Here is an 11458-nt window from a genome sequence, read left to right as displayed (position 1 = left end):
AATATATATCCTCAGAATAAACTTTACGGCTTATGGCTGACAAAAAGTAATGGTTCTTCAGATACCCAAACAATACAAGTAGTTGTCTCGGCATCCCACGTAGATTTTCCGCAGGTTCTCAATGAAGCACGCACTAGAGAAAACTTCCCCAGGGAGCTTGCCCTGCCACTGGGTCTCCCCATTGCGGAAATTCATCAAATGGAGCTGGCCGTTGGTGGCACTACACCATACAAACAGCCCATTGGGCTGGACAGTCAGTAGCGTGGGTGTTGCGTAAACGGGTGCCCCGACGTTGACTTTCCAGTGCAGCTGGAACTCCACTGACACTCGACCCGTTCCAGTAGTGCATCGCAGGCAATAGACATGTTGGTCAATGCATCCAAAAACAACAAAGGAGTGTCCCATAAACGTTGGTGGCGTCTTGACTACCAACGACGAGAAGATGTTTCCCTCTGTACTAAAGGTTGCCAGCTGAAATTTATAATCATTTAAATGAATTAGTTGCTTAATTGAAGCCAAGTACTCACTATCTTTCCATTCCCCACATGACAAGCATGCACGCGACCAGCCACTTCCGCACTGAGAAAGATGCTGGCCTTGGAGTCTAGCAGAACAGGCGTCGCAAAGATTGGCTCTCGGAGTTTCTGAGTCCACTCCACGGTTCCCTCGGTAAGGGTAACCCTGGCATAGCTACCGTCCAGAGTACAAATGATCAGAGATTGTTCCCTGGGCAACTCTATAGGGGTGGCGAAAATGGGCTTCTCGCCTATTTTTAGACACCACAGCACTTCCTGACGCTCCGCGGATAGACAGTACACATTATAATCATCCGCATAGCTACAGACCACAATTCTGCTGCCATCGGCCGAGAGCAGCGGTTGCGATTTGATCATGCCACCGATTTCCACATTCCAGAGAATATCACCAGTTAGGGGATTAAAACCGTAGAGACTGCCATCGTAGCATCCGACCATAGCTAGTTGTTCACTAAGAAAAGTGGCCTTACACTCAATCCGATCGGGTAACTTTACAGTGCTCTGTTCGGTTCCTGTCTGAGGATCTAGCACGCGTAGGATTTTCGAATGAGCACCCACGCATACGTAGCGTCCTTCGTACTGGGTCACTGGGGAGTCCACACACTTGTCGAAGTTCACCTTCCATTGAAGCTGAACGTTAAGGACCGGCTGTTCGATGCGTTTAATGACCAGTCCACAGGAACTGGCACAAGAGGTCACCTTTTTTGACAACTGTTCCACGGGCTTTAGTTTGGTATTATTGGCCACCAACTTGGCCGTATCCAGAAAGCGCAGAACAGTACGCAAGGGAATGTTTTCATCCAACAGCATTTCAAACAAGTGACGCTGCTCATCATCGATGCACATTTGCAGACCGATCTCCCGGCATATGGTGATGGCGTGAAAGGAAGTGCCACCTGCTTGACGAAAACTCAAGTCATAGCCGCACGGATCACAGTCCTCCAATCGCTGGCGTTTCACGGCAGCTTTCTCATCATCCACATCCATGCATTCCAGTCTATCCAGCAGAAAGCTTTTCAATATTTCTTGCGCCGGTTGGGCAAGTGGAATGCATTCTTTAAGGAGTAGTTCTTTGTCCAGTTTACCGTGCACATTGCAAGGTAAGTGTTGCAGATAAACAAATCTATCCGGTTGCTCGGCATTTGATAGCTTCGACAAGATATCGAATGTCTGGGCTCGCTGTTGAACTTTTGTTTTTGGCTCCAGAGTGCGAATGCAGCAGATCAGCTTCTGCAGATCCCCCAACCATAGGCAAGTTGCGAGCTCGCCATTGGGTAAACATCTCTCCACTTTCCGGGTAATTAGACCTGTGTTCATGATAAGAGTTTCGAATTTAATGTTTGGAAAACCAATTCGCCATAAAGTACGCACCTAGGCTGATTCGATTTCCAGCTCGTTTCACCACATCATTCGCCCGCTCTCCATAACATATTGTGCCGTCTTTGAGCCGATGAACCATGTCTCCAGTAGCTCGAAAACAAACACTGGCGTCGTCTTCCAATTCTTCCGACTTGTCATCGATCTCTGGAATGTAGCAGCGCCGCGTGGCGCTTCCGAGAAAGAGCTCTCCGTATTCCAGATCCCCATCGGTCTCACATTGAATTCGCAGAACTGTCCTCTCATCGATAGGTGTTCCTAGGGGCATTTGGCTTTTCAGAGATTGAACCATGTGCAGGAGGGCCCAGCATGATATCTCCGTTATCCCATAGATATTGCAAATATGTTTATGGAGTAATATTCGAGGGTCCATCCACGAAACAAGCTCAGCATTGGAGGGAAATACTTCGCCGCCAAGAAGTAGAACTCTTAAGAACATTGAAAGTTAATAAAGTTTCTAATAAGATTTATAACAAAATACCTCAATGAACTGGAGCTGTTTAGTATTCGTTCTCTTATGGCAGTAGCTCCAAACTGCCGAAAAAGCGAAGGAGTCATCTGCAGTATGGTGATTCCAGGTTTGGCCAAGTTACTGGGAAACAGTGCATTCAGCACGCGGCTGGGAGACTCCTTCATCGACTGATGACTAAATAGCACGGCGGATCCGTTTTGCAAAGCCAGAAAGAGTTCAACTACAAAAGGATCAAAGGTGCACGGAGTGCCCAGATAAATGATATCCGCCATAGAGACGTTTAGTTTCTGGCTTGGAGAGCATAGTGATAAGATAAGCATGGGAAAACTACACAATTGCATACCTAAGCGACAGTATATTGGGTGCAATGCACTCGTAAGGCACGTGGACGAGCTTGGGGCTTCCGGTGGTTCCTGTAGTGGTGATGGTGTAACACATATTAGGTGGCAGCGGTTTCTTTGCTTGGACGGGTGGGTCATTGGAACCGTGCTTTATCCTAAAAAGCTTGCACTCCTCCCCAAATACCAGCATGCTATCCAATCGCTCAAAGAACATGGCTCCAACTCCAAGGTGTTCACTTACAAGAAGGTATTCCACGCCGGCGGCACACATCTGGCCATGTAGCGCTTGGGAGAGCAGCATCTTGTCCGTCGCGAAAAAATGGCAATTGTGATTGAGGACTCTACAAATTATTGAAACATTTAAAAGAAGACTCATTTTGAAATCGGAAGACCTACGCTAGAATTAACAGGCAGGAGGCTTTTGTATGCTGGGTGATCCGTAGCGCGATTCCCGCTCCACGTGGGATGTGGTGTCGACGTAGAAATTCTAATATTTCTTCCAGAACTTTCACAGCTCCAGAGTAGCTTACAACGGAGTCCTGAGGTTCCATGCGCTTTATCAGAAGTGGAACTTCCCCAAACTGGCGGATTCTCTGGATGTCGTAAAGCTTTTTGGGACCTGCATCTTCCGAGATTGGGGTCGATTCTGGATCCTCATCCTGCACGTTGGGGTTTGTTTCTTCAGTGCCATCTTCCTCCAATTCAGATTTAATCTCAGCGGCTTCCATTGTTATCAATATTGTTTGTTTACCATTTCATCCAGTCTGACCAGATTAAAAAAAAATGATACCCTCTAAAAAATGTGTGACCGGCTTTAGGAATTCTGATCTCTATCGATTGCTACAGAATTTAACGGTATATTTTACAAATAATTTGAAAATTTTTAAAATAGAAAGTATGTGTTTCTGATAAAAATCATTTTTGAAGAAATAAAAGACACAAAAGTTTAGTGCAAAATATTTTATAGGTCTCATTTCATTATATACACACACATCAATATTTTGTATAATTCGCATAAAGCTAAACATCGAACAAATGCGTTTTATTCGTTTTGTAAAAATGTCTTTTGTTGCTTGTCATTTGTTTTTCCTTTTGTCAAAAAAAGCTCTAGGCATACACTTTCATGTATCATGGAGGTAAAACAGTTAATATTAATCAAAAATACACTTGAAGATTGATATAGTGTAACTTAATACTAGGCAAACTATTCCAAGTCCCCGTCCCATCCATTGCTTTTGATTCCTCTCGCTTAGACAAATCTTGTAGATCGAATATAAATTAAATCCTCAAGCAGGAACTTTGGTGGTGTACTTTTCGTGTAACCTGAGTTAAATCGTAACCTATCCAGTCCTATGCTTGTTTCTTGGAGCTCAAGGCCAGGCCTTCTTTGCTCAGCTTAGTGTACTCCGTCTGCATGATGGTCTGGCACTCCTCGATCAGCTTCTCCATCTCTTCCTTCTCGTACTTCTCGGTGGTAACCTCTGGCAAGATGTGAATGATGGCGTGTCCCGGGCGGAAGGTCTTTTTCTCGTCGTCCATGAATGAGTACTTCGATATGACCACCGGTTGGATGGGGCTCTTGCCCTGTAGCGCAATGTGGAAGGATCCTTTCTTGAATGGCAGCAGAGTTTCCTTGGTATTGCGAGTACCCTCCGGGAAGAGCAGGAGCTTGCATTGGCGATCCTGTATCGCCTTTGCCTGTTTTTGCAGCGAGTTAATGGAATCGGCCTTCCGAGACCGATTTATGTAGAGGGTACCCCAAAGCCATGCTCCAATGCCGAAGAACGGGATGTAGAGGACCTCCTTTTTGGAAACGACCGTGGCTCGGCCGATAACTGGCCATAGGTAGGCCAGGACGCACAAATCCACCGCACTCTGGTGATTCATAATCACCACAGAGCCATGATCCTTGCGAACATTCTCCAAGCCACGCACCTCCATGGTAATTCCCATCAGACGGCATATCTGCCGGAAGCCCCAAGCAGGAACCCTATAAGGAGAATCAATTCCCTTGATTATCAAAAATTCAAGAGGAAATCATAAAGTTTAAAATACTTACAGTGCATTCCGGTAGTCTCTTGGCCGCAAAATCATAAAAGGAACACACAGCAAGACTATGGCACCCGCTCCAAAGAAGATGAAAATCATTCGCATTTGGTAAGGAGCTTTGGCTGAAACGCTGAGGATGAGGGCCACCACACAGGCCAGTCCGATCACTTCGCACGTGCAAGCCATTCTGTTTTTCTTCTTAGGATCCAATTATATAATTTACTGCAAAAAATTTAAATAATTTTAGTTATTTATGTCAAAGGCATCTTGATTGATTTTGACAGGAAAAGTGTTTCCATATTTGTCTTCCGATAAGTGCCTATAAGTACCCAGAACTCTTACATATCTAATAAAAACTGACTAAGTTTTATAACGATATTATTGGATGAGAACACCCTTGCAATTAATTTTAATTACACTTTACAATAGGCTAAAATGATTAGTCTTCGCTCCCCTGGCAACAAAATAAGGTAGTGGTTTATGGTTGATTGTACTTTGGTAGCTAAGATTACGTAGGATCTAAGAGCCGGCATCCCCCTGGTAGCAAACCTCTTGGCACATCAAAAAAACACGTCCGATACGGCTGATCGGTTCTATAAAACTGAAAAGACCCATGGCAGAAAATATGTTTAAACGTAAAATGGCAAGAAGCTTATCTACAAATGGTTCTTGTTTGGATTAAGGCACTGAACTTTGGTATCTCACTGATATATTTTATTATTTAAAGGACTGTGACGAATATAAAAGATTACACAGATCAGAATATTAATCAACTAACCTTGATAGTGTCAAGTACAAGGAAATGATACTTCACATACTTTTATGAAACTTTTCTACTCTTTCTTAAGATGTCCATTGATTTAAAGCTTAATTATATTCGATAATCGCAAAGAGTACCAATCGTGCTCAACTGACAGTTTATTTATTCCTTATTTATGAAAAGGCCTAATCGAATTTCTTTTAAGATTATGGGAAATAATAAAATACTTATGTTTGAGCAGTAAAATCATAAAAACCATAAATAGTAAGGAGCTATCAAATAAGAACGTGTGGCCATAAATAAACCCTTTGAAAAAAGAGAATTATTTTTGTTTGCTGATTTGTAATTACCCCGCACTTGGAGGTTCAATAAAAAAATAAATAGAATTTTGTTTGTAAAGTGAATCACTGAAATGCAGGTAACCTCTTTGCTAATTTAACTCTAAAGGTGAGCTAAATGAAAGGTGACTTTATCTTTATGATATTTTTAAGTTGAGCCTCTTTAAAAAGTATATTCAACAGTAAAGAACTAAGTTGATGATCATAACCACATTAGAATAAATCAATTTTATTTTCAGGCTTTCTAAAGTGGGTTAAGAGTTGCGATTACTCACAAGTATTCAACAATTGCCACAAAGTCTCCTAATGTTTTTGTTGTCAGCCATTAACCTTTTTAACACTCTAACGAGTCATTTCTGCCACCCCGCCTCACTAATCTACACTTAGGATATTAGTTAATATTTTTTTTCTTCAAAGTTCTATCTTTTGCGCCCCATCTTGGGCCACTACAACAAAAGCAACTTTATGACCTGGCCAGTAGTCTATTTACGGAAAAACTTCTGATGTTGGCCATTCCAATTATGGCAATTATCGTTATAGACATAACTTTCGGTTGTTGGAGCCTGGATTTGATGACAAACTGTTGATATTGACCTTTGGCGGCGTAATTGCGAGCTGAACGAGTACTTAGCTCCAATCAGCCAATGAGATCAAATGTTAATAGTATTAAGTTGCCTTGGTTTTCATTGATTTTCTGGCCAGTAGTTTCTTTTGGCCATAACCGGGCGACAGTCTCGATGTTGTCGAGGCTGTAATGGGTGAGAAATGGACTGTTATTCTTTCTGCAGAAAACAAATGGCTTGCCATACCCTTTCTATGTATTTAATGTTAGTCATAGTTTCTGGAAAGATTATGTTTGGAGGTGTTACTTTTTTTTCGCTGTTGGTGTACTTTTAAAGAGGTTCTAAGCTACTTCCCACTAAAATAAAATTGTTTATTAATAATAAAAAATATATTCAAACATATTACAATAAAAGGCTTTAGCTTAAAATCTGTATGTTATAACTGATGTCGTAAACAGAATTTGTTTAATTCTTCGGCTACTGCATAGTGTCTCCTCGCGCATACCAAGGCATGCAGGTCGTCACCTCTTGGACTGCCGTCCATAGTGATTAAATAAAACGATTGCTCATTACTTGTTTAGGAAAACATAATGCTAATTAATTGTTGACTATTTAAGAACTATACGTTTAAATGTACTTTTTACGTTTAAATTTACATAAATTAACTAGATAAGAACTATACTTTTTTCTAATGGGAACTTAATTTTCAGGAATATTTTAGATCGGCTTCGACGCTTTCTTTCATAATTTCAGTTTTCAGTCGTCAATTGCATTCGAATTTTTGTTTACACTTTCCTGGCGCCCTTGAATGGATCCCCATGCGAAGGGGGTGAGTGTGTGTCCCATTTATCTTTATGGAAACCCGCGCTGGGGCTCTCTGGGCCCGGCAGTGAGTAAAAATTCATATAGCCAGCATAGAGCTTCGGTTTGCTGATAAGATTATGGCATGATTCCAGGCTGGTAAATGGTATAGATAGTGTTGTATTTTTATTACAGCATGGAACCCCGGCCATTGACGATCGCACGCATGTGACAGGCATGGAGTACTACGGATTCCGGGCTAGGGGGAGCTCCCTGCAGCCTCAATTTGCCAGCCAATTTAACGTCAGCCATCTCGAGTCAAGTTCAAAGTCAACGAGTGCATAGACTTGGTGCCGCGAGTGGGAGGGAGATGAATGTGGAACTATAATAAGCTTGAGTCATTGCACCGATCTGGCGATCGGACATAGTCTAATCGAGTGATTAAAGATCATTGTCTCACGGGTAATTGGCGAGTGGAATGTTTTCAACCAAAATTGATGATAGACAAGGACTGTTTTGAACCAAAACGGGGAGATATACTAGAAAGGTAATGGCACAAGTCGAATCATTTTATAATTTTATAGCGACTATAAACTTGTAAATTATTAATTATTTGTAATTTATTCTATCAGAGAATTTCAAATCAACATAATTTTAAAATCGATGAGCCCTTCACGACATATTCTTCCTATTTACGCATTAAAAATGACACCGAATCCTTAGGTTCTGTTCTCCCCTTTAAACCTCTGAATTATTAAAGCGTAGAACTCATAACTTCCCTGGGGCAGCGGTGGAAGTTTAAGGAATCCCAATAACCCAAAAATCAACAGGGAACAGGTAGCCAAAAAAACCCCGAAACTCTGGGGGATAACTCGAGGAGCGTGACGACTAAGGAGGGCGATGGGATGGAAAGCTCAGGTCGAAAGGAAACGACAAAAGGAAGGCAAGGACCTGTGGGGCAGGAGCCAGGGAGTAAATTCAAGAGAGGTAATAAATGTACAAGGGGTAGGAATAGTTGTTGCTTTGTTGTGGTGTGTTATCCCCCTGGAACACACACCCATCGGAGAGCGTAATGAAGACAAAATATGTGTTGAAGCACAACAACTTAAATAGTACATGGAACTCACGGAACAGTTACTTCCACCCGTACTCCCTTCGGAAGGTAAAAAAGTTGTTGCTTCTGGGGGGGACAGTGTTTGTACTTGTTGTTGCTTCGGCGTGGGCGTTACAATTGATGTGCCGCTGTGTGGGTAATTTGCGCGGGCGGTGCTGCTGCTCCAGCATCTGCAATGCAATAAATTCCACAAGCCGACGACTCGTGGCTAATTGCAATCAAGCCACTGCACTTTCAATTAATCAACACTCAACTTTGAGTGTCAAGTCCTTTTCGGTTAAAGGAATCAACGTATTCACACTGATTTCCGAGAAATTTATATTTTCCGCCGCCAGAGTGCCGGCACTCAGCAGAGACAACAAATTTTTCCGTCCGTTTCAATCAAAAGTCCGTAGGTAATTGAAAAAGCTTTCCCTTTCGCATGTTCGTTGAGCTTCCGCGAGAACGGTATTCCGAAGGTGCGTTTCCAAAATATAATTATTAAAACCATTATTCTAGAAGTTCATGATAACTGCAGTCATCCTTTTTAGTCTTCAGATTTTTCAGCACATTATGAAAACTAATAAAAGCTATTATATCTAAAATAATACTTCTATGAACAAATAACAGTCCATTATTATTTAATTGTATTTATTTTTGTATTTATGTATTTGTAATTATTTATTGTTCATATCAATACAAATGTTTTTAAAACTTAAATTTTTGCTAAAAAGTTTAAATATTAGTTCAGATAATTCAAAAAATATAATAATTTGACCATTAAACTGTCTTTTAATCCACAGTGCCGCGATTAATCGATAGTCACAGGGTGAAAAATACTGAAAAGGCGTTAGGACATTTTTTTGTAGTGTTTTCGCATTGTTGTTCCTTTTTCCGCGAGGCCGGTTGATTCCATGTGAAAATAATTTCAAAAACATAAAATATTGGGGATTTAGCGTCCGCAGAATAGGTTTAGAATGTTTATTTCGGAGCCCGAAGACTTCCTGGCGTCGAGTGCGAGCTCGTGTCGTCTTTGTCACCGCGAAGCTAGCATCGACTCGCCAAACATCTTTGATAGTTCTCCGAAGTTCTGCAAGGACATGAGCATTGCCGACGTTTGCCAGCGTCTTTGGGATGTCCAGGTGAGTGCCCAGCACATCAATAACCATTGCCGATTCTAACACTTTTTATTGCAGTATGAACGTCACGAGTTTTTGTCGGAGCACATTTGCCCAAATTGTGTTGAGATAATGGAGGATGCAAACGAGCAACGTCGTGGAATGCAGGAGCGGGAACAGGCGCTACAGCAACAACTAATATCTCTCCTTAAGAAGGACGCCATGTATCGTCCAGGCTTGAATGGCAATCCAGGCAATTTCGAAGCAGAAGAGGGCCGTATTATCGTTGATGTGGATCCAGAAAAGCTATCAGAGACGAGTGAGGACGAGTTTCTGCTTGGATCTGACGCTGATTATGACGAGGATGATGAAGAGGATGAGGACGAGGATTTTGACGAGGATGATGAGGAGGACGGCCAGCACGGCGACGATGCAGACATGCCGTTGGGTATGGATGCGGCTCAAATGGCGATTATGGATATGAAGACAGCGGGAGCCAATGACGATGCTAACCCAGGTGGACCACGGCCTAAGAGGGCTTTCCTGTGCCAATATTGCGACGTGGGTTTCACTCTGCCGTCCGAATGCCAGCAGCACGAACTAAGCGCCCACGACCCCAACGCACCATATTCCTGCGCCTACTGCAATCTGTGTCTGGTAACGCGACCCGCTCTGATCTCGCACATTAAGACGTTGCACGATCCGGATCGTCCTTATGTGTGTGCTCAATGCCGCAAAGGATTTGTCCGACGCTCAGATCTTAAGAAGCATACAATTGTTCATACTGGCGTGCGACCTTACACCTGCAACGTGTGCTCCAAGAGTTTCTCGCGCAACACTAACTTGACCAAGCACGTGCGCATCCATAGCGGTGTGAAGCCGTTCGTCTGCCAACAGTGTCCTCGCTCCTTCCAGACGGCAGTCGAAATGATGAAACACTCACGCTCGCACTCCGAAGTGAAACCCTTCCAATGTGGTCGTTGTTCCTACTCGTTCTCTCGCAAGGATAAGTTGTTGGCCCACCAACAGGTCCACACTCGGCGGGATGTGGAACAGCAACAGCAGCAGATGGGAGGTCTTCCGCCAATGGAGGGCGATTTGGCTCAGTACCAACAATTTCACCAGCAACCTATCCAAGTGAAGCCAAAGCCTCCTATGCAACCTAAATCCTCCCGAAGTTTCCGATGCGATATCTGTGACAGGGTGTTCCAGCGGGAGCGGGACTTGCAGCGTCATAGAGCTCTCCATATGGACTCACTGTTTGCTTGCAAGATCTGCAATATGGGATTTAATCGACGGGAGCAGCTGCAGCGTCACGAATTGGAAGCCCATGGACCCAGCTACACGTGTAGCATTTGCTGCATCAGTTTCCTTCATCAGGTGGAACTAGAGAATCACTTGAAGGTACATCAACTGCAGCACAAAATGGTCCAGAGTGCCCAACAAGCCATCAATGCGGCCGCTGTCATGCCACACAAAGTAATGGATCAAGCTCCAGTGCCAATAATGGCCCCTGTAGTGCAGGAGCCGATGCCAATGCGTCCCTCGGCAGCCGAACTTTCTTTCTATAGCAACATGATACCCACTATGAACTTGGGTTTCTACAGCGAAACGCGTCCCGAAGAATAATCTGTAACTTTAATATGTTAGCTAGTAAGTTGGTAAAGTTGATGAACTAACGGCTGTTTGAGGCAGTTCGAATTGGTGCGCTAAGATATACTCTTTCGCAATTCCTGCTTAAGGGCTTTTTCTCCTAGAGCTTCTAACCAATTGCTGCCAAAATATAGCTTAATGGTTTTCTAATTGATGGTCAATAAATGGTATTTAATTTATGTTTCCTGCTTAATCTTATTTTGAGTTAAAGTCTCAATAGGGAACTGATCCCCAAGCAAACATGTTGCATGCAACAAGTTGCAAGAAGACTGATCTTTTGGGGGTATGCTAGTAAAGAAATACAATTTAGTTGCTTATTTTATGAAATTACTGATGATGTGGGTTCTTATTGGTTTT

At 42.9% G+C, this 11458-nt stretch overlaps 3 protein-coding genes across 6 annotated transcripts; 1 reads left to right on the top strand and 2 right to left on the bottom strand.

Moving 5' to 3' along the window:
* Positions 1–43: 43 nt before the first annotated feature.
* LOC6497199 (beta-alanine-activating enzyme) lies at positions 44–3517 on the bottom strand. Of its 3 annotated transcripts, XM_001962535.4 has the most exons (6): positions 3123–3517; positions 2729–3067; positions 2395–2676; positions 1908–2341; positions 528–1843; positions 44–471 (listed from the first exon to the last, which is right to left on the bottom strand). In XM_001962535.4, exons 1-6 carry the CDS (start codon positions 3452–3454, stop codon positions 58–60), a joined length of 3117 nt encoding a protein of 1038 aa, XP_001962571.1. In that variant the 5' UTR covers positions 3455–3517; the 3' UTR covers positions 44–57. The 3 variants fall into 3 exon arrangements, with proteins under 3 accessions (XP_001962571.1, XP_032307746.1, XP_014761555.1); XM_032451855.2 differs by lacking the exon at positions 3123–3517 and having other exon boundaries at positions 2395–2605; positions 2729–3005; XM_014906069.3 differs by lacking the exon at positions 3123–3517 and having other exon boundaries at positions 2395–2672; positions 2729–2786.
* Positions 3518–3671: 154 nt separating this feature from the next.
* On the bottom strand, positions 3672–8772 carry LOC6497198 (1-acyl-sn-glycerol-3-phosphate acyltransferase alpha). 2 transcript variants are annotated; one of them, XM_014906068.3, is made up of 3 exons: positions 8365–8772; positions 4786–4997; positions 3672–4716 (listed from the first exon to the last, which is right to left on the bottom strand). In XM_014906068.3, exons 2-3 carry the CDS (start codon positions 4959–4961, stop codon positions 4077–4079), a joined length of 816 nt encoding a protein of 271 aa, XP_014761554.1. In that variant the 5' UTR covers positions 4962–4997; positions 8365–8772; the 3' UTR covers positions 3672–4076. The 2 variants fall into 2 exon arrangements, with proteins under 2 accessions (XP_014761554.1, XP_044572454.1); XM_044716519.1 differs by lacking the exon at positions 8365–8772 and adding an exon at positions 5325–5359.
* Positions 8773–9187: 415 nt separating this feature from the next.
* LOC6498336 (zinc finger protein 436) lies at positions 9188–11280 on the top strand. Its single transcript, XM_001962537.4, has 2 exons — positions 9188–9472; positions 9527–11280. Exons 1-2 carry the CDS (start codon positions 9308–9310, stop codon positions 11075–11077), a joined length of 1716 nt encoding a protein of 571 aa, XP_001962573.1. The 5' UTR covers positions 9188–9307; the 3' UTR covers positions 11078–11280.
* The last annotated feature ends 178 nt before the right edge of the window (positions 11281–11458 follow it).

This window comes from Drosophila ananassae, chromosome 3R (genome assembly GCF_017639315.1).
Source record: "Drosophila ananassae strain 14024-0371.13 chromosome 3R, ASM1763931v2, whole genome shotgun sequence".
Taxonomy (NCBI): Eukaryota; Metazoa; Arthropoda; class Insecta; order Diptera; family Drosophilidae; genus Drosophila; species Drosophila ananassae.
The sequence above is the reverse complement of the archived record's forward strand: the minus strand, read 5'-3'. Positions and strand labels throughout refer to the sequence as shown.

Bases quoted from the DNA above. Each gene is read 5' to 3' on its own strand.
- LOC6497199 (XM_001962535.4), bottom strand. From the start codon at position 3,454: ATGGAAGCCGCTGAGATTAAATCTGAATTGGAGGAAGATGGCACTGAA. The intron at 1,844-1,907 runs GTGCGTACTTTA...TCATGAACACAG, and splicing joins TGGAAATCGAATCAGCCTAG to GTCTAATTACCCGGAAAGTG. The intron at 472-527 runs GTGAGTACTTGG...TATAAATTTCAG, and splicing joins ATGTGGGGAATGGAAAGATA to CTGGCAACCTTTAGTACAGA.
- LOC6497198 (XM_014906068.3), bottom strand. From the start codon at position 4,961: ATGGCTTGCACGTGCGAAGTGATCGGACTGGCCTGTGTGGTGGCCCTC. The intron at 4,717-4,785 runs GTAAGTATTTTA...TTCTCCTTATAG, and splicing joins AGAGACTACCGGAATGCACT to GGTTCCTGCTTGGGGCTTCC.
- LOC6498336 (XM_001962537.4), top strand. From the start codon at position 9,308: ATGTTTATTTCGGAGCCCGAAGACTTCCTGGCGTCGAGTGCGAGCTCG. The intron at 9,473-9,526 runs GTGAGTGCCCAG...TTTTTATTGCAG, and splicing joins AGCGTCTTTGGGATGTCCAG to TATGAACGTCACGAGTTTTT.